The sequence below is a fragment of the Micropterus dolomieu genome, linkage group LG06 (assembly GCF_021292245.1).
Source record: "Micropterus dolomieu isolate WLL.071019.BEF.003 ecotype Adirondacks linkage group LG06, ASM2129224v1, whole genome shotgun sequence".
NCBI classification, from domain to species: domain Eukaryota; kingdom Metazoa; phylum Chordata; class Actinopteri; order Centrarchiformes; family Centrarchidae; genus Micropterus; species Micropterus dolomieu.
The window spans coordinates 5,923,183-5,945,831 of NC_060155.1; the positions used below are offsets into that span (position 1 = coordinate 5,923,183).

The 22,649-nt window shown below is 40.3% G+C and overlaps 2 protein-coding genes and 4 non-coding genes across 6 annotated transcripts in view; 4 read left to right on the top strand and 2 right to left on the bottom strand.

Moving 5' to 3' along the window:
* Window positions 1-22,649, bottom strand: part of LOC123972163 (acyl-coenzyme A thioesterase 6-like) — a 186,849-nt gene that overhangs the window by 69,794 nt on the left and 94,406 nt on the right. The gene's annotated exons all lie outside the window — the stretch shown is intronic.
* The window catches only part of LOC123972161 (zinc finger E-box-binding homeobox 1-like), a 54,709-nt gene that overhangs the window by 16,156 nt on the left and 15,904 nt on the right, over window positions 1-22,649 (bottom strand). The window contains exons 2-4 of the mRNA XM_046051447.1: window positions 17,158-17,224; window positions 11,760-11,939; window positions 2,125-2,277 (exon numbers count right to left, since the gene is read on the bottom strand). Of these exons, the coding sequence (XP_045907403.1) occupies window positions 2,125-2,277; window positions 11,760-11,939; window positions 17,158-17,224 (400 nt within the window). The remainder of the gene's footprint in view (window positions 1-2,124; window positions 2,278-11,759; window positions 11,940-17,157; window positions 17,225-22,649) is intronic.
* On the top strand, window positions 379-461 carry trnal-uaa. The gene has a single exon. It is a non-coding gene; the product is annotated as a tRNA-Leu (tRNA).
* trnal-uaa lies at window positions 681-763 on the top strand. Its single transcript has one exon. It is a non-coding gene; the product is annotated as a tRNA-Leu (tRNA).
* trnal-uaa lies at window positions 983-1,065 on the top strand. The gene has a single exon. It is a non-coding gene; the product is annotated as a tRNA-Leu (tRNA).
* Window positions 1,285-1,367, top strand: trnal-uaa. Its single transcript has one exon. It is a non-coding gene; the product is annotated as a tRNA-Leu (tRNA).

Below are 22,649 nucleotides of genomic sequence, written 5' to 3' on the forward strand. Positions count from 1 at the left end.
ATAAATTCACTGTAATATAATCAAGAGCTGTGTGTGTTGCCTATTTATAGTTCCTGCCAAGAGAATTGACCCTTTAGATATGAGACTGACTGACTGATTTAAGATAATTGAGCGATTATTAACTAACTGATCACTAGTAATAATTGTATAATTATTCAAAACTACCTAGAGGTCCGGAGACTCTAGGATTATAACAACTCCGGTGATGCCCATGGAACGAGGAAAATTTAGATTTTATGAATCTTCAATTATGAATTCATATTTGGGTATCAATTCTCATAAATTTATTAAAATGCATAACTATAAAATTTAGGTCTGCTACAAGGTAGTGGATGACGATAACATGTCCCATCCCTTTAACTTAGCTACGCAAAAGTCACCAGGATGGCCGAGTGGTTAAGGCGTTGGACTTAAGATCCAATGGGCACAAGCCCTCGTGGGTTCGAACCCCACTCCTGGTAATAAGATGTGTTTTTTGGAGGAGGATCACTAAGATTTCTGCAATGAAATGCATTCAGCGGTCACTTTATTAGGTACACCTGTTCAATTGCTTGTTAACACAAACAGCCAATCACTTGGCAGTGCATAGTTCAAATCCCACTCCTGGTAGGAGGTTTTTGATTACAGGTAGTGGATAACGATAACGTGTCCCATCCCTTTATCGTAACTAAGTAAAAGTCACCAGGATGGCCGAGTGGTTAAGGCGTTGGACTTAAGATCCAATGGGCACAAGCCCTCGTGGGTTCGAACCCCACTCCTGGTAATGAGATGTGTTTTTTGGAGGAGGATCACTAAGATTTCTGCAATGAAATGCATTCAGCGGTCACTTTATTAGGTACACCTGTTCAATTGCTTGTTAACACAAACAGCCAATCACTTGGCAGTGCATAGTTCAAATCCCACTCCTGGTAGGAGGTTTTTGATTACAGGTAGTGGATAACGATAACGTGTCCCATCCCTTTATCGTAACTAAGTAAAAGTCACCAGGATGGCCGAGTGGTTAAGGCGTTGGACTTAAGATCCAATGGGCACAAGCCCTCGTGGGTTCGAACCCCACTCCTGGTAATGAGATGTGTTTTTTGGAGGAGGATCACTAAGATTTCTGCAATGAAATGCATTCAGCGGTCACTTTATTAGGTACACCTGTTCAATTGCTTGTTAACACAAACAGCCAATCACTTGGCAGTGCATAGTTCAAATCCCACTCCTGGTAGGAGGTTTTTGATTACAGGTAGTGGATAACGATAACGTGTCCCATCCCTTTATCGTAACTAAGTAAAAGTCACCAGGATGGCCGAGTGGTTAAGGCGTTGGACTTAAGATCCAATGGGCACAAGCCCTCGTGGGTTCGAACCCCACTCCTGGTAATGAGATGTGTTTTTTGGAGGAGGATCACTAAGATTTCTGCAATGAAATGCATTCAGCGGTCACTTTATTAGGTACACCTGTTCAATTGCTTGTTAACACAAACAGCCAATAACTTGGCAGTGCATTTAGCTATGTAGACGGGGTCAAGACCACAGTGTACCCATCTTCTGATGGCTGCTTCCAGCAGGATAATGCACCACGTCACAAAGCTCAAATCATCTCAAACTGCTTTCTTGAACATAACAATTAGTTCACTGTAATCCAGTGGCCTCCACAGATCTCAATCTAATAGAGCACCTTTGGGATGTGGTGGCACCGGAGATTTGCATCATGGATGTGCAGCTGACAAATCTGAAGCAACTGCGTGATTCTATCATGTCTCTGAGGAATGTTTCCAAAACTGTGTTGAAAGTATGCAACAGGAATTAAGGCAGATCTGAAGGCAAAAGGAGGTCCAACCCAGTACTGACAAGGTGTATCTAATAAAGTGGGCAGTTAGTGTACGTTAAGCTGGTAGTGAATGAAAGGGCTTTATTTAGATTTTATTTTGTATTGTTGCTGCCATAGAATCCTGGAATAAGTCAACATTCAAGGATGAACTCTTTCCTTCACTTCGTCCTCAAAGTATAAAATAGCCAATACCTGAATCTTCCAGTTATGTGACAGTTTTAACTAAAAAATAAAGAATGGAGTGTGGGCATTCAGAAAACAGAAGAAATATGCACAGACACTGAAATACATAAGCATAAGTGTTACCGTTTTCATCTGCGCCTCCTGTCTCTGCTGGACTCTGCTCATCCTCAGGAGCTTCCGGATAGATGATGGCAGTGTCTCCCTGCTGGAGAATCTCGTCCACTAGAGTATCCTTCACCGCCTCCTCTTCCTCTTCTGACACAAACTCCTCTTTCACTAAAAACACACACACAGTTTCCAAACAAGTTTTAAAAGAATCAACGACTAAACAACTAGACTCCAATGACTGAATCAGCAGCTGCATATGATGCTGTTTTGCATTATCACCACTAGAGAGAGGTAAAGTGCTTCTTTATAATCCCCTGTGCCGACCAAGACCGACACCATTTAAGTTGTTGTTTTGAAAGTACAGAGCTCGGTTTCATATCATGTGTGCTGTGCTGTGAGGAAATGTGGATCAAGCCAAACGGATAGAGTAAAAAGAGGAACATTCCCCAATTTGGATTTGGTAATTTTAGACAGCTAGACACTGGCCAAACTTTCCAAACTCTTCACGCCTATAAGACAGGCAAAAACATGTCTAAAGGGCACAAGCAATCACTGAACTTTCATAAATTCGAAGGTGAGAATGGTAAAAAGAACATCAACTAAAAGTTTTGTAACAACACAAGAAAATATAGCACAGCTTGTTCCACTGACCTTTTCAAGTGCAAAATTACTTACTAGGCTAAGGTTAAAAGAAAAACACCAAAATTGCTGTTTATGTAATAGCTGTACTGAGCAGTGACCTGTGGGAACAAAATTTCCTTCCTACCTCTAACAGCAACCAGCACTGAGCCCTTCTGAAATTGTAATCTTTTTTTCCCAAAACAAGCAGTTCAGCAATAAAACTATCTATAATTTATACGGCTACATCCGGTTTATCTCATACAGCAGCAGCTGATCTGTCCTGATGAAGTTTGCTGAGGTTTGAGTTCACTCGGACCAGCTTGTTTACTATAAAAAGAGACAGGCTCATTGTAGTTACAGGGAAACACATACTAAGACGAATAATTAGACGGCTGGATTTGACTCTGACGTGGCACTTCAGAAGGAAGTGACCTGGGAATGAAACAGTGGTGTGACACTAACAGTCCTCCATCTAACACTTCCTCTCATTAAACAAAACACCATTTTATATTCAAGTTAACCTCACATAAGAGACACAGACAGGAATGCATAAGTTCATAAACTCAAGTGTTTTATCGCCCACCTCACGCTGAATATCTAAGCTGTTTCAACAGGCACTCAGGTGCAATAAGATGTAAACAAGTTTGACATAAAGGCTGGAATTGTCTATTGTTGCCATGGCATTACAGTGATATTTAGATATTTATAAAGCCGAAAAGGAAGGCATTTACCTTTGTACAATCTTTGTCTTCAGTCGACTATTTTAAGATTTATTATGGCTAGCTTTTAGTCATTGATACAAGCAACCAATGGCAAAGAAAGGTCAAAGTGGAAAAACAAATCTTGAATGTTTACTGTAGCTCAAAGTGACAGTGTGTCATAACTAAAGGCTGTGAAGCATGCTCAAGTTGTCTCATATTTTCATAGGTAGACCGTAGACCAACACTGACATCTGACAAAATAGTCTATAATGGTTCATTTCCATGTTAAAACTGCAGCAGATGGTACTGCATTTGGTAATCCAATTCCATAAAGCTGGGCTACTAACAAGAGACAGATGAAAAGATAATGATCACAAGCAAAGCAACAGAGGCAGAGATGTCTCTCAAACTGCAAAAACACTGGATCCTACATTTCCCATAATGCAACTCGATACTATCATTCATTAGACGCTCCCCTACCTCTTAAATGCCCTCTTCTTTGAACTCCACACCTCCAGTGTACAACACAGGCTTTCTGTTAATAATGTGAAGTATCAAGACCAATCTGAGATAACCCTGAACAATGTCATTTTTCTCAAACTTTGAAAAGCTCTCTTCGGAGCCAAAGAAGACAATTCTGAACAGTTTTCACAGGCTAAGTTGTGCTCCTCGTGACATGAGTAAACTGAACCTAAATTGGTAGAGTGCCCCTTTAAGGTTACTATCAGGTTTGAAGCCAAGTGAAGCAAGAGCCAAGGCAACATAACTTACTTATTATTTTCTTGTTTTGTACTTTAATAGCGAGATTTACTTGTCTCACAACTTTGTTGTCTTTGTCTTTATTTTACTCTTTATTGGCCGATGTAAAGCACCTTCTAACATTGTTTAGAAAGGTGCTCTTTCAATAAACTTTCTTCCCATTTTTAACATGAGTGACACAGAGTAACTGTTACTTGTTGGTTTGAATAGAATTTCCCTTGTAGTCGATGACATCTTTATGGCCCTGTTTACACCTGGCATTAACACTGTGATCGGACCGGACTCCCCCGCTCTATATGTAAATTAGCATGTACATCATTTCCGTTTGCAAAGACCAAATGCGTTGTTGGTTTTAACCTGAATGAAATGAAATTACTGTTATGGCCTCACTGATTACTGGACAAAAACACAACTTTATTCAATGATTTTGGTGACATTTTATGGAGAATTTTTTTCCCCTCTGATGTCCTCCGATGCTCTGCCTCAACTTTACGGAGTTTCCATTTTGCCTGGTGTTGTGGCTTCTTCTTCTTCTTTCACAACTTTAATTTGATGCCGTTAGTGCTGTTCTCTCTGTACATCCATGGTTGACGCACAAATGAGTACGTACATCCAATACGCAGAGGACATCAGTTGAGTAGGTGGATCTTCAATATGACCCAGACCACCTCTGAATGTGGTCCATTCTCACCTGTCCTTTCAGCGGTCCACTTGTAATTGGATTACCCATGACGCATGTTAATGCCAGGTGTAAACAGGGCCTGGCTCTGTTGCCTTTGTTTAAGATCTGGGGTTTTGTGCTGTTTCACTGTTTATAACAGTAGTAAAGTATCAGGGGCAGACGTTACCTCACTTTCTGTGTGTAAAAAACACTGATAAGAACAAGCAGTGAGGTGAAACTGTGAGCAGTGTTGCCATGGAGATCCAGCATTTTAAATGCAGGCAGGATCGGTGCCAAAGACCACGCCTCTTCCTGCTGAGCCTTGTCAGGGACAGGTGCAGCAGTGTGTGTGCGTGTCGGTTTGTGTGTGAGTCTGTGTGTGTCTTCATAAAGAAGAGGCGGGACCAGGCCAACTCCTGTTAAGCCTCATTTCAAACATGGAGATCTCTGCTTCCCATGATCTCATCCAAAAACTTTCCAAATCTCTCTTTCCCCCTCAGAGTCACACTCATCTACCTTCCATATAATAATAATAATAATAATAATAACAAGCTGAAAAGGAAACAATTTAGCTGTTTTTTCTTTCGTCTGGGCACTCTAAAGGAGTGAATAGGCTGGTTTCTGCCGCAGGTGCAACTGTGAAAAAAAAAGCTATGAATGCACGACGTGGGCAAATACATTATGGTGCACTCCTGTAACGGGACTCAATTACTTAAGTGTCCCCAAAGAACTGATCAGATTCAAAGAACTTCCCCATCAAGATTTTATAATAGACATTATAAGTTCAGTATTCTTCCAGAAATGTGTCTGCCTGTGTGTTGGTCTGTATATATGAGAAATTGTCATCATTTTTGCACTAATGTCGACATTTTAGATATTTAATTGCTCTTATGTACTGTAGAATAACTAAAATGTGTTCACATTTACTATCTTACATTATTGCCATGTGAAGCACCTGATAGTAAAGGTCAAGGGTTGAAAAACACAGCATTCAGGCAATGAATGAACTATTTCTCTCTGCTCAACGCTACATACTCGACTCAGGCCTCACAGTTTTGAACCAAAAGTGCTATAAACAACACTGGCACTAAAAAGTCCATAGAGCACCCAGAAAGAACTGCTTTCTTATCAAAAACACACAAGCCGAGTTGATACAAACAGCCAGGTTGGTTAGTTCCTGCTGACATGCTCATGAGCAAGTCTCTGTGGTTGCACCAGCTCTGGTTCCACCAGCACTGTCCCAAAGCTGACCTCTATGGAGGCTGAAACCAAAGACACTTTTCCTACAAATGAAATGTCCCTAATCAACAACAACGAACAAGTATGCTCGCTTATTAGAGCAGAAGTCCATAATGTAATATGTGACTATGCCAAATGTTAAAAAACTCTCACTCTACTGCAGCAGTAGTAGTAGTACTGCAGTACTAGTCACTCATGTAAAGCACCAGTGTTTCATTCTGATGAATCTGTTTACATAATGTCTTCATCTGTAGATGCGTTGGTTAGCCGAATGACATTGATTTTGCAGTGCCAATTATTAAGCCAGGCATCAGACCTAATAGTAACAAAAATTATAATACATTTATTTGTACAGCCATTACCTGAGGAGTTTAAAAAAAGAAAATTCAAATACAGGATACCAATTAGAGGCAGCCTGATACTGGATATTTGAGAACAAACTTGATATCAATATATGAGACTTTAAATATTCCAATTGTGTTATATGTATATCACACAATATACATTTTTAACATAAATTCATAACAATAAACATAAGATCCCTTAAATTTGTTTATCTAAGAATTGTTCTGAACGGAACATTTTAGAGCTGGAAAAAGAAATGTAATGGTGACGCTGTTTCTTTAGCTTCACTCAAACAAATGGTACCTTTTTGCATTTCTGTACTGTAATTTCTTTATCAGCTATAGTCTGCCAATAGTCTGCTTCAAGGTTGTGGGCTCTAATAACTATGGCTTGTATGCACTTACATACCTGCGAGCATGAGGCCTAAAAAGTTAGAAGAAGTTAATTCTTACAAAAAAGTCAAGTAAGCTTATGTCAAGGTTTACTGAACAACAACAAGCTCAGCAAACCCTTCTGTGGATAATTAACAGCTAATAATATTCAAAGTCGGCACACCACCTATGACTTCAAACACTGAGGAGAGGTTTTTAGACAATATCTGCAGTTGGATTTGAGGTAGAAGAAGAATTGAGGAGAAGAGAAAAAAATGGGGGGGGGAGGAAAGAGGCAAGCTGGGTAGAAGAATACAAAGAGATGAAAAGGGATCAATGACTGAAGAAAAATAGTGGGTACACAGAGGAGAAAGGAGAGAGCTGCGAGAGGGAGAGTAACAAAGTGAAAGAGAGCGAGCAGCACTCATGAGCACTGCTCACACCATGTAAGGCTTTATTCAGAAACAATGAAACAAGCCTTGAGAGCAATATCTCTGAGTGTCACATTCTCGCCGTCTCCATGGTTTTAGTATTTCCTGCTTGGCTATAACTGACTGCTGTAGAGATGAAGGCAGATGCTTGCGTAGGCTGAGCTGTTTGTGGGGAATCGAGGATTAAAAGGGCATTGAGAAGCGGCGTAAACACAAGCCAATCAATCTCAGCTGTTGAATGCAGACTTGGTTCTGCCTCTGCTTATTAAAAATCTTGTGGTACCTTCGCTGTTTGGTTTGAATGCTAAGTGTCAGCTTTCTGAAAGTGCGCTGATCCTGCAAACTCTCTTACTATAGGTTATCTGGAGGTTTAAATGTACGAGTTTTAAAGAGCTTTCTCTTGCTGTCTCGAATGGAAACGAAATTCATTTCTTAAAACACAACTTCCAAAAAGTATATTTCTGTCTTCACTTCCTGCAGCTGGGGAAACTTCTGAAACTATAAATGGGCAGAATAAGAGGAAGGACAGCAGGAAATTCATTGATAAGCAACTTAAATTCCAACTGTGTTTATTAAAGCAGACTTGATGCCTCCTGCATGACTAAACCTGTTCTGTTTTAATCTACAAGTGGACATGTAGTGCAAATAAAACCTGTCTGCTCAGACAAACAACGAGCTGTTTAGCTGACTCAACTCCCCACAGTCAAACACAATCCCAGCAGTGCTAATGAGGAAACTCATTAAAACATTATTCCACTAATATCTCAGTCAACATTCCTGTCTTTACATACTACATATGAAATAAAACAAACTCAAAAGTAGAGATGACACTTTAGTTGATCCATAGAAAAATTATCGGCAAAAATTTGATTAATTGATTAATTGTTGAAGCCATTTATCAAGCGACATATGTCAAATATCCTCTCTTCCAGCTTCTCAAATGTGAAGTTTTGATGCTTTTCTTTGCCTAACGTGACGGTAAACTTAATATTTTTGGGTTTTAGACTGTTGGTCAGACGAAACAAGACATCTGAAAACTCCACCTCAGGCTTATGAACATTGTGATTGCCCAAACAATCGATCTGCTAATTGAGAAAATAATCAGCAGATTCATCGATCATTAAAGGTTCAGTGTGTAGGTTTTCGTGGCATCTAGTGAACTGCTTAGATACTGCTCACCCCTCGCTTTGTAAAAGCGGAGGAGAAGCTGTGGTGGGCGTCACGCTCTGTCGGCTCTTGTGCTAAATAATACATGTGGGCCTCCATTTGTCTAAATTTCACATTTCTTCTTTATTCTAACAAACCAGACGTCTACTACTTCTTCTTCTTTTGTTCTTTGTTTATTCAGCGTAGTGACAAAATGCGCTCTATAGAGCAGTTTGTACATTTGGGCTACTGTAGAAACATGGCGGTGCAACATGGCGACGTCCATATCAGAGGACTTGCGGTGTGTGTAGATAGAAGTGGCTCATTCTAAGGTAATAAAAACATAACGGTTTATTATGTAAGGTCTTTAAACACCACTTAAAACATAGTTATGTATATTATATTGTATTTCTGTCAATAGTTCATCCTTAATCTCACAGACTGAACCTTTAAAACAATTGTTAGTTTGCAGCTATACTCCAAAGATGCTGCGATGGAGATATAAGATGCATTTTTTAAAAAAGGTATTAGCAGGTGTTTGTTTTTCCTCATGAATATGTTAATTTATGCAGCAAAGCACATCAATTTCTAATTAATATAGAGCGAGCATGTGGACAGCCACACGCCAAGACAACAGTCCTCTGAGAGCTAGGCAGGCACTGTTCTGGGAAAAACTGAGTCATTCATTTTGAACAGAGAAGCAGTCTGACACCAGTCTGAGGAGAGAGATGACAAGTATTGATGATGAAGCTCAGATAGAGAAGAGGAGATTCAATTCAAAAGGAGGACAGTATGCATGTGCGACCGTGTGTGTGTGTGTGTGTGTGTGTGTGTGCCACAGGCAGATTAGCTTTTAGGATGTAGCGTTGTACAGAAAGTCAGAGAACAGATGACAGAGAGAGAGAGCAGAACATCTGGCTGTGCAAGCGGTCAGGCGTTCCCCAAGGCCAAGAGGAGGATTGAACTAAGCCGATCAAAGAGAGAGCAGGTAGATGTACATAGACAAACAATCTTATACTTACATACTGCCCTCTAAATAATCAACAGTAAAGAATACACCCCTACACGCTGTGTGACAGTGATGTTGCAGGTTCATTGCATGCCACACTGCAAAATAGTTCTAATCTTGGTTGCAATCTGTGTCTCACACGGTGCACAATCTGTATTTTTAGGCATGTCAGATTGTGACATTGACATTATTGAGGAATACCTGGCGAATCCAGGCACTGAAACGTAAACAGGAACAGAAATATACAAGCAGATCTGCACTGCGGTGGCGTCAGCCAGTGTGTTCTGGATCACTTCAGTTCACTTTGTATTCCGATTTTATTGGTTGGTTTGTAAACGTGGTTCATAGCAGCAGTTACATTGTGAGAATTTGGTCCTAAATTTCTGACATTGTCTGTATTTTGATGCAGGCTGTCTTTAGCCACTAAAGCTCTGACTTGGCCGTTGATGGATTCATGTCACAGTACAATCACTGACCACTATTTTGGTTCTTACCACCTTTCTCTCACACTTTCATCTGGCACAGCCCAAGTAGCCTTAATTAGGTGTTAGGGTGTTTCCACAGGATATGAGGAGATAAAACAAAATAAATGTTGACCTAAAAAGGCTGAAAAACAGAGAGCAGGTTGTACAGTACAGGAAAGATTAAACATCAGTATCAGAATGTCATTATAGTCAGCATTAATGTATTAATCAGCTATTTAACAAAGCAATAACAATTGTCTATATATTATTTAAGCCTCATTTCTTTGCTTGACTGCATTACAGTTTCACTCTTTTTTTTCACTTCACCATCACTTCCACCTGAGCTCAGTAATCTCATCCAAGCATCTCTTGTGTTTGCATTATGCAGCATGCTGTGTAAAGCAGAGCATTAAATGGCTGCCTCTTATACTGCTGTCATACAAAAAAAAAGGGTCAGTCTTTCACACATAGAGGTGGTAACAGTAGTATATCTCTGCTCTGTTTGGTAAATCTTTTTGGTTCATTATTTTCTGTCATGGGTGTAAAAGTTACACTGTACAAGGGTCATGTTTACAGAGCTTAGATATTGCAGCAGCAGCAACAAAGTTAAAAAAAATAATAATGATGTTAATGATACTGTATTGTCAGGGATGTGGGGCATGTACTGCTTGTAAAGAATTAATGTGAGGCAGAGTACTATATTATTGAAAGGTGTATTAGCCTGTTAGGGAATGTATGGGATTTTCCTGGGTTTGTTAGAAGGGATGTGAGAGCTGGAGATTATACAGAAAAACCTCTGCATCACTGGCAAGATTATACATTATTTAAGGCATTATTGAAGCGTCTATTTCTCAGGCATGCTTACTTTCCCTTTCCCCCTCTCTCTTTCTGTTTCTCTATCCCCACACCTCACATTTTCCCTCTGTCAAATGTTATTATTTGCTCAAATTCTCTGCCTTGTGATCACTATTTACTTCTCTGTTGATCTGAAAATGTCTACCACACTGAGCTGTGATCGTGTTCAGCTGACTCGTGCCAGCCGGCTTTTCTACATGCCAACAGTGGCAGCAGAATGCTTAGTTTGTGTTTTTACCCTGGTGGCATCTTGCCATCAAATTATTAAATTAAGAGGCAAGGACTCAAAAAACTACACTGCATATGCACTTTAGCTAGAGCTGCATTGTTACACAATGATGTGCAACCACCACGGTGAACATAACTCTGCTTCTGTCCTGATCTGGTTCCACTTGACAACAGTTGTGTGGATAATCTCAGCACCTGTTCTAATGTATCTACCGAAACAGAAGAACCAACGCATGACCATATAAAGATGTTAGTACTACTGTACACTGAGCTCACACAATCCATTTTTAATGTAGCTTTAAAGGTTTATTTCCAGCAGTGATGAATTACACATGCCAGCCATATGGATATTTTAGTGCAAACTACTGGCTACAGTACAGTCCTGAATGTCACAGAAACAGACAAGAGTTCAGCATTTTTGGTTAAACACTGCAGACATCCTGGGAAGATCTGTGCAATTAAAGTGACTACAACTCTAACCTCCCTGAGCTTCTACTACCACCGAGGTGCAGCTGGGTTAAAGTTTAACTTCTCTCCAAAGTGCTGCAGCAGAGCTGTGTGGGGACAGCTTGTGTACGGCTGTGGGTGTGCTGGGCAGCTCCCAGCAGTGAATGTGTTTTTACTGTGTGGATCTGAAACAGGACACTGCTGAGAAAGAGCAAACATGCTCAGAAAACATTCCTGGGATTAACAGATAAAATGAAGATCAATCTTGAAAGGTCCAGTCTAAAGCTAGCAGTCTAAGTCTGACTTTTATAAAACATACTATACAACACATGAAAAAACAAATTATCTTCATGTGTCTCTGATGGCAACTCACCTCCGTTCAACGAGCCATTGTGGGGTAATACTGTTGTGTTGGCATCATGGCTGTCCTGCGCCGTGGTCCCATCAGCTTTGGCGACCTCAGGCTCCTGTAGGCTGTCGTCCTCCACAATGTGTAGCTTGTCCTCGTCGTCAGAGTCTGAACTGGCTTCCAAGCCATTGTTGAAGTTTGTCACTGTGAGAAGACACACACAGAGATGGAAGATGATCTAACACGTACCATCTGGAGTAAGATTTTAGCAGCTACAACTTACATCGCTCATTCAGATTCCCAGTGCAGAGGAGTCAGCTCCCTGCTGCTGCAATCAGAGTCTGATTTACATCAGAGATGAAGAATAAAAAGGAATTAACTGCAATTACTGACTGCCTGTGTGATCAGCATCTGAGCTGCATGGGTAAAAAGCATAGCAATGTGCCTCTATTGGGGGGAGTATAGTCCGACTGCCCCCTTACGTGCCTCTCCTTCATACATTTCTAGCATAGATGGCACTTCTGGAAGTCTGAACCCAAACAGCCTTTGTATTAGGGGTGGGAAAAAAAAATCGATACAGCATAGTATCGCAATATTTTCCAAGGCAGTACTGTATCGATACGGCAAGTATCGATCTTTTATTATATAAATTGTATGTGAGAATTTTAGTTTTGGTACTATAATAATAAAATCAATTGCTTTTTCAGTCCACTAAAAAAATAGTTTTCCTTTGGGAACACAATCTGAAGTTGGAAAAAAGGTAATAAATTCCAATAATGTTTAAAATCGCAATAATATCGTATCGTGACATAAGTATCAAGATAATATCGTATTGTGGGGCTTCTGGTGATTCCCTCCCCTACTTTGTGCTGTGCTCTACTTACTGTGTTCTACAATAATACACAATGAATTAAATGGCACAACAGTGGAGAATCAAGTTATGCTGCTAATCTTTGAGGCTAAAGATGGCATTGTGTGATCTTGCAGTCCAATTTGAAGCCACCTTAAAATGCAGTTAAAGGCATGCTAATGGAGGTGGATCATATGTTAAGCAAATACAAAAGTACAGCACTGGCCAGGAGAACCTTCAGTCATCTAATGCAAATTTACTGTGAAAATGTGTCAATTATGGCAGCCATAATGATGCGGAGACCTTTATGGTATGGTATTTATATAATTTCCTCAAGACGAGAACCCCCACACCTGTGCTCCAAGTGTAAACCTGCTAACCAATAAGAGAAAATTGGATATATGAAAAGCAGCACAGCACCCACTAAACCCACCAGGCCACCGTAGATCAGAAAATACACTGTACTTGTTCTCTGTTGCGTTGGTTTAGGATGTTGGATCTTATGTCTTTTCAAGTTAAAAGTACATCTAAATAACTGAAGCATAGAAAGGAAAGCTGGCTGCAGTCCTATGAAATCAGAAAATATAGACATTCAGGTATGTTCATAGGCATTTTCTTTTCTTAGCTACAAGCCACAGTTTTTTTCAATCCGATTAACTAACCCAAACAAAAACAGTTTCAACTAGCCTGGACAACCTAAACCATAAAATCCAGATCCTCTGCTGTCATATGCTCCAAAATTTGCAAAACACAATCTTCGTCACATCCATCAATCTCTGACTCGAGGTACACATTATTTCCTTCTCATCACCTACACAGAGAAAACACAAAAAAAGTCACAAACTGCAGCCATGGGGAAAAATAATCACTTGTATATCAGCCTCAGAAAGCAAATCTATTTTACACTGTGCTGCGGTCAGTGAGTTTGTCTGTGGGGTACAGCTTCTTAATGGGAGCTCAGGGTGAAAAATGGACCAACTGGACTGGTCTGAATGAATTTAGCAGGAGGTGTGTGTGTGTGTGTGCGTGCGTGTGAGTTGTAGCTGATAGAGGCATGTGGGTATACGGGGATGTAAGTGATGATGAGCACTATAGGTATTGAATTGCTTTTCTAGTGTCAGCATGTGTGCACGTATGGCTGTTGTGAGCACAAATGAGTATATATGTATGTAAATGAACAAAAAGTGTGCGTGTGTGTGTGTGTGTGTGTGTGTGTGCGCGTGTGTGTGTGTGTGTGTGTGTGTGTGCTCCCCGCAGGGAAGCTGTACATCTTGGCAGAGGTGCTGAAGACGCCTAATGAGGAGGAAAGCTTGGGTTGTTTGTTCACAGGTGACAGGTGCACACACACACACACACACACACAAACACACGTCCTAAACCACAATACAAGCTCTATGTGTTTGCATAAGTGTAGATCTACACCTCTGCATGAAGTAAGAAGCTATTTCTGGTGGCGCTGTTGAACTCACACACCCTTGCAGCATGCACATAATGCAGATCAGATGACACACACCTACAGTAACCCGCCGATATCTAAGCCACACCCTGAGCACCAACACTTTCTACACACACACACACACACACGCACACACACACACGCAGTCCTACATCACACTCCAGGAGTGATGTGGTGCTTTCCACAGACGATTCTGTCACTGCTCCAGACAGATGAGCGGAACAGAGAATGCAAAATTATGTGTGTGTGGGGAGGGGGGAGGGTCGATGCACGTCTGGATCGATGTAAGAGGCTGGAGCAGAAAGAGAGGCGCATAATTTGTTTGTGTGCTCTGGTTTGGGGTTTCGTATAGGCCAGATGACAAGAGAAGAAACATGACATGTACACTACCTTACCCGGTTGCTGTTTGAAATCCTGCTGTATGTTGAAGGCCACTACGTAATCATTTACGTAGGGGCGGCTGTGGCTCAGGAGGTAGAGTGGGTTGGCTGTTAATCGGAAGGTCGGCGGTTCGATCCCTGGTTGCGTGTCGAAGTGTCCTTGGGCAAGATACTGAACCCCGATTTGCCCCTGGCGGCTATTCCGCCAGTGTGAATGTTAGTTTCTGTTTGAGCACTTAGGCTCAGTGTATGAATGTGTGTGACTGGTGAATGCAGATGTAGTGTAAAAGCGCTTTGAGTGGTCAAAAAGACTAGAAAGGCCCTATACAAGTACGGAGCATTTACATTTGTTTCTTCATCAAGTATTGTAATTTTTAAGCAAAATTATTGTCTATTAGTTTTCAGTTAATCGACTAATCACTTAATTGAGGAATCATTTCACTTTGGACCTGCAACTGCTGCTTCCCCCTGCATGGTGCACGACAAGTTTAAATCATCCGCATGTTATCATTTAGAGATTAAGATGTGAAGTCTACAGATATTACACCCCCTATTCACATGACTGTCACCTAGGGTGTGTAGCAGCTACCATTTTGGCCTTGCCTGTCTTAAAAAAGAACATAATATTTAAATAAAGACAGAAACGTTGGAGAATATTGGTCAAAAACAATTAATGTTCAAAGAGTCACTTGTATATTTGCTATCTAATTTGACCCTGAGGCAGACAACATCTTACAGTTTGTATTACCTGAAAGCTCAGTTGCCTTCTCAGTAACACATTACATCAGTTTACGGTGAGCTGATTACTATATTTGACTACCAGAGTTTAGTGTGAATGAAAATCTCAATTGTAACCTCTGTTTGGCTAGATGCAGACCAGTTAAGTAGTTAATAACTACATTGCAGACCGTCAGCCCAAACACACCCTTAGTTCCTAAAAATCAACAAACTGTGTCTCTCTTCATTCAGACAAAAACACACATTGTTAACCAGACAGGCTTGTGGCAATTCCAATAATAGAAAGGTCTATACTTTCAGATAAACAGTCTGTGTCTGTTCTGGTGACTTATTCTTAACAGTGCTGGCAGGAGGGGAACAACAACCAGCTGAGCTTCAGATAATAAACAATACTGGAGAAGGCACTAAATAAAAGCTCAGGCATTATATCTGTATTTTCTGTATTCATTCTGTCATTGAATTTGAAGATTGTGGTCAAAATGTTGTCAAAGTATCTGATAGAATTAACCTTAATTGTACAGGCTGAATAATATCACATTATTGGTTTAATTTATTTATTTTTTTTAATGATTTTACTTCCATATTGTGATTAAACAATCTTTTACAAACTTCAACTGCAATTCCTAAACTTTTATGGGTTTGATTGTAATAGTTTTCTCTATTTAACCACAGATGTGTGCAAAATACCAGAGGGTGCTAAGAAGAAAGAAGTACCTGTTAGCATTAAAATATTCAATGAAACTGCTCAGTGTCCACAATATTATAATGAGTCTCATCAGTCAGATAACATTCTCTATTCTAAAATTAAAAATTAAGAACTTAGGCTAGTAAAATTAAACAAAACAATTAACTAAATTAAATAAAAGTGAAATAAAAATATAAATGTGTTTTCTACTTTCTAACTGGAACATTAAACTGTGCTAAACAAGCTGAATGCAGCAACATTAGATCTTATTCCTCTCTTGTTCCTTTGGATTTAATTACAGACAGATCAGGTTAGTAAAAATGAGCATGCTTTGTGTGGTTTAATGACATTGGATTTTAGGATTTCTGGGTATTGAAGTCAACTGGTTTCCCCTCAGTACAATTTTGAGAAGCAGACCTACTCCTGTTGCTGTTCACATGTCACAGTTTTTCAGAATAATTTAAATCTAAAGTCCGACAAATGCTCTGAAGGCATCTTAGTGATAAATCCACAAACATAATGACAGCAGCACAACCTGACAACAAATAATCCAGGAGCTCATCAGCCCTGCGGTGCTTTCTCTGCTCGATTGGCCGGTGTGCTTTTACCATACAAACAGACAGGAGGCGGCAGTGAGAGGACTAGGAGAGACGAAAAGACTCCCGACACACTTGATGGAGACAGAGACAACTTTTCTTCTGTGTGTGTTTGTGTGTGTGTATTTTGTAGACAGAGAGAAAGAGAGCCCCGTCCACATCATCATGACAATGCGTCAAGTGAACTGTTAATCCTCCATCTGGAGGTCTGTACAGAGGAGAGGCCAGAGAACAGAGGAGGGAAGTCTAGACGATAGCATTCCTCCCTTCCTGCCATCCATCTCTCTGATTAAAGAATCTGTTTCATAACAAGACCCTTCATCATTAGTATGAACTAATGTTTATTCAGATTTCTTTTATGATTACTGATTAGATTTCTGCCACTTCAAGACTGAAATCTGTCATAACGCACTGGGCTACCCTGTACTGCGCCTTCTTCTGTTTGTTGAGTGAAATCATGTTTGTTTCACTTTCAGTTCTCCATTAATGAGAACATATACCACAAAATAATAAAACTGTGCTTAAATTGTACGATGCACGGCCAACAGCACTCCGCTAGCACAGTGAGATTTCCCTCAATTAAAACAAGGGAAACGTTACAGAAAAGATGGAATTTATAATATCCTGTCTGCCTCGTCTGACTTTATTTGATTTAACCTTCAATTAATTATGTAATCAGACTGAAATTTTAAAAAAAGCCACCCCCTCTGCATCTACCTTGCACTGTATACAGTATCCACTGAACTGCCCCTTCATATAGTTTCTTCTTTTTACCGTCCAATGACTGGAAAAGGAAAAAAAAAGTAACAGTTACTCATGTGAAAAAAGACAAAATACAGCTGCAGCAGTTTACTGAGCGAGCAGCAAAGCATCTGACTTCAACAATGTTGGCATCAGTGAGCCAGACCCACATCAGGACACGTGACCCTGGGGGGAGGGAGTGTATCATGTGTGTCTGACACACCACAACATAACCCTGACTGGACCACATGGACTGGTATCTGGGTCAAAGGTCAGCTGCTGTGCAGTGGGCAGAGGGGGAGGGAGAGTGAGGGGGAGAAGCTAGAAATAGACTACTATTAGTCTGTAGAAACAGTATATCAGTTTATATATATAACATGTAAACCATACATACATACACTGATGGCAGAGGCTACACACTTCAACATGTGGGCTGGGAGGAGCTGGGGATGGACTAATAACTAAGACTACGAGTCTAAAGCCATGCTTAGCGGCTCTGTAAGGCTGTACTTAGGCCCAGCGGTGCTTTAAACTAAATGGTTCACAGTGACAACGTTAAAATGCTGATGTTCCTAATACTACTTTTTTATCATGTTCACCATCTTAGTTTAGCTTGTAAGCATGCAGACATTTGCAAATCAGAACTAAACAGAAGTTGCAGCTGAGGCTGAATTCATGACTTTTGTAGGTATTTGGTTATTAACATATAGTATTTAGTAGTATTTAGTAACATATTTTTAAACTGGATGATGGCAGTAGATAAAAAGTTAAGGGATCACTAAACTTGTTACATTTTACATTTTACTCAAAACCTCAAATGTCAACATCATAGTGGATGAGAGGAAAAGTCAGGGGATCACTGAAGTCATTACGATTCATCACCTGTGAACCAGGGATGTTTGGACCACATTTAATGGCAATCCATCCAATAGTAGGTGAAAAATTTCTGTTTGGAGCAAAGTCGTAGACCAACTGACAAACTGACACTGCCATCTCTAGAGCCGCCACACTTGTATCAATCAACTTGGCTTTGCATGCTTTTAAGTCTGACAGTATAAGATAACTAATAAACAGTGAATAACTCTTCACCATGAATCATTAACTAAAGACTTGGTGATTACCTCCTGCAGCTAAACAAACAGTCATTACACTGTACATGAATAAGCTCCTTTATTTGTGATGCGTTATTGAGGAGTCCTTACCAAAGAAATACGTGTGAGCAGAACATCAGGCCTCATGACGAGACTACAGCTAGTTTGCTAAATAGGTAGGGGTGTGTGTGTGTGTGTGTGTGTGTGTGTGTGTATTGACCCAGTGCAGCTGTGCAGCATGGGAACTCTGCCAAGCCCCTAACAGACAATTACCCCACTGTGTGTGTGCGTGTGTGTGTGTGTGTGTGTGTGTGTGTGTGTGTGTGTGTGGCACACCAAACACAAGAGTGTACATGACTAAAGCTTTCTGTCTGCTACTAGATGTGACCAGACTTTAACATGGCGAGCAGCTGCAGAGCGAGTCAGTCCACTTAAAGGGACAGCCTCACATATTCTCGTCCCTCATATTAGACAACTGGGTTCTGTTGTGTAGGTGAGATTTTTACAATATAAATCTACATTAACTATAATTAATCTTTTAGATTATGGACAAAAGGCAAAAATGCAAAACATTGATGGTTCAAGCTTCTTAAATGTCAAATATTTAGACTGTTTAGATATTTGAACTGTTGGTTAAATAAAGCCAGATATTGAAAGTGTCACGAGCCCCCTGCAGTGACTCATGCTCGTGACTCCTGGCATGAGCGTGAGTGTGGTTTTATTCATTTTTTTCCCTTTTGTGTAAGTAAGTTTTGTTGTTGTTCTTTCTTTCTTTCTCTCTCTGTCTCTCTCTTTCTCCCAGTCTGTGATTATGGGTGTTTCCTCTGGCGCTCCTGGTTTGGCGCCTTTCTTCATCTGCCTGCCATCTGCAATCAGCACACCTGACCACTATCAAGCCAATCAGCCATGCTTCAACAACCTAGGCATCACATCCAGTCCCCAATGGATCACTGAGTCACACACACTACATTTAGTGTGGCATACCAGCCAGCCTTTTGTCTGAAACTAGAAACTCTGCTTTTAGCCTGCCTCGCTAACTTTTGTCAATCTCCGTCTGCAGAGCAACAACCACTGGAACCCCACCTCTGCCAGCCAGAGCACCCAGCCAGACACGTGTTGGATTCTCAGACCCTGCTCCCCTCTTCCACCTGCTAAACCTGCCAGTCCATTGAAGCAACACTCTCTTCGGATAATAATCCTGACCCTCTTGCCAGCCACATTCTGAAATGATCTTTAATAAACAGTTTAAACGTTACTGCCTGTTTCTTGTCTGCTTAACTTTTTCACTTCTTTCACATTTTTATGGACAGAATGATCAATCAAGAAAATCATGAAATTAATCATTAATAAAAAAAAATGGCTGCTAGCTGCAGCCCTGTTCAAGTTTGTATAAAATATTTCCTGTAAATAATCTTGTTTCCTGCTGTAAAAGGATTCCAGTTATCTTCCTATTATGAAATGGATAACCAAGTTTGAAGTGATTTATTATTTTTCCAGCATATTTTAACCACTACAATCTCTGATTGATTTAACTACTGTAGAAATTTGAAGAACATCATTCTATTTCTGTTTGGTGCTGTAAAGCAATCAACCATGAAAATGACCACCAAAAGTATAACGCACCACAGTCAACTGAAGAGGCTAATAATCATCTGTGCAATGATACTGTTTATTTATGTTAATTATATGTGCAATAACTTAAAATACTACAGTACATTTCACTGCCTCTCAGAGCCTTCCAGGTTAAAAAATGTCTTCATCAGTATAAAACCAGCCCCTGGTAGCAGGACTGGAAGTTGTTAACTATAAGGCACTGAGTCATATTCCTGAGGTGTCTGTTAAAAGTCACCATCATGAGGTAAGACTGAGGCTGCGTCATCCGCACAAACGGCAGAGGAGGGGTGTGGTCACTTTCGCTGGCACATCACACCGGGTTTCCATGCCCACCTTGCCTTAAAACAGCCAACAACCTCTGGACAAGCACAAACTGCAGAGCCATAAATGCACAGCTCCACACACACACACACACACACACACACACACACACACACACACAGGAAAACCCCTCTAGTTTGAGCCAGCAATGTAAACCAGAGGCCAGGGACTCCCCCCCTCATCCTCCCCAAGTGAGAAAGCATCTGCCACGTGTATGTTCTTATATCTGAGTGCGATTGTTACAGTGAGAGAGAGAACGAGAAAACCTCAGTGTGTATGTGTGTGATTAATAACTGCACTGTGAATCTTTATCATTCACCCTGGTAAGTCACTGAAGCCTATCGTGTTTCAGGAATTGTGTGTGTGTGTGTGTGTGTGTGTGTGTGTGTGTGTCCACAGAGTAATCAGGACTCTCCAGCTGCTTCCTGCTCGGCCCAGGTGCTCAATCAGACCCCATCAGACCTTTCTGTCGCTCTCTCTCTATTTGCAGGGTTGGCCCCTCAGTACACAACAGTAGGAAGTCTATAGAAAATCTGAAGGGCCTCACTATTTTGCACCAGAACTACAATCTACACTGAGGAAAAAACACTGGGACTAAATTGGATGCAGGGTGGGCTAAAGCTAAGAGGGTCTGTTATGGAGCTTGGAGGATTAGTTTGATATTTTGGGCAATATACTTATTCTGCTATACCACTTTCATGTCGGTATGCTAAATGTGATGCAACTGTCAGCGGCTGACTAGCTTAGTATACTGTAACTGAAAAAAAACACGGAGAGGCAGCTAGCCTGGTTCTGTCCAGCTCACTAATTTACACCATGATATCTAGGTGATTCTTTTTTCTCGTACAATAAGTGTTAAAAGTAAAAGAGTTACACGCTGGACAGTTATTTTTTTCTCATATTAAATAACTGATGATAAATCAAGGTACTTGATTATCTATCTTTTTTATTGTCATATTCGGATTAAATCCACATGTGCTATAAAACCATTTTTTTCCATTTCCAACATTGACAACAACAAGAGTGCAACCAAGACAAACAGTATGGCAAATCTCTTGTGGTCGAAAAATGAATCTCCTCTGAGTACAAATCATCATATCACACACTTCTACTGCATGCAGAAAAAGAAACGACAAAAGACATTCCACATAGTTCTGAACAAGTAAATGTTTACATTGTATGGCATTAAAACCAAAAAGCAACTGACATAATATCTGATAATGCATGAAAAACAGCAATATATTCACAGCATTTTACTTATTATTTACTGTTACCAGCCTTGGCGGGTTTCCAAAAGGCCTAATTTAAAAGTCTGACTACATGCTCTACCCACTTCAAGTCTCTCTGTGTGCGAGAATCATCATGAATCTAGGTTAGTCCCACTGAGATCAAGGATCCTCTTTGACAAGGTAGACCTTTTAGCACACTGCCGTGAGAGTCAAGTGTGAGTGATTGATTTGGAAAAGTTTCATTCTACTCTGGTGGGGGGGGGGATGGAACAAAAAGCGACCTGAAATTCACATTTCAATGTCACAGCAGAGTTCTTAAAAGGTTTAGAATAATTTAGTTTTAATAATTTTGAGTTCAGACACACTCTTAATACACTCCTGGTTGAGGACTAGAGAAATTTAAACAAGAGGTAATTTTTAACTCAGCCACACAAACAAATTAAAATCCAGATTAAACATACATTAGACAGAGGGATACTCTGCAACATAAGGTTCACTTAAAGCTGTAATTGGAATCATAGCATGTTATTTTTGTGACAGCAATCATTTTGTCAGAGTGTATTTTAATGTTTCCAAAAGATATAAATATCATGTTTCTTATAAGTTGCTCTTAAAGCAGAATACAGACAAGTGACTCTTAACATAATTTTCAAACTTCCCAGACATTATTGGGTGACTTACAGGTGATAGGTTGTACAACACTGTGGCTGATGTAATTTCCCCAAAGCTTCCACTTACTGCAAGTGCAGCTACCTTACCGTGACTCACAAGAAGAGACTACACCTGAGAAACCACTGACATAACTGCCAAAGTCCTTCTGTATAAGTGTGCTAAAAGAGTGAGGGCTTGATTCAAGTGTGACTGAAGTGTTAACGTATTTGTCTTGAGCGCTTTAACTATAGATGTAATAGCCATAAAGATTTGAATCTTATAAGCAACTGAATATCTGTGATCACTTTGGGATTCTTAACGTTAAAAACCATCTTTCTGAGTTCATTGTCTGAATTTCTCTCCTTGAAAACGTCAATAGCCTATTTTCAACAGTGCAATCTCAAAAACGTTATCTCTATCAGACTCTAAAAATGAAAAGTGACACACTGAAATTTCAGACGTGAACATCCGAGATGCCAAGTATAAGCAAATCTTTATGGGCCATTATCTGTTTCCATACTTTATTAACTATCACAGTACCCCCCCCCCCCCCCCCCCCCCC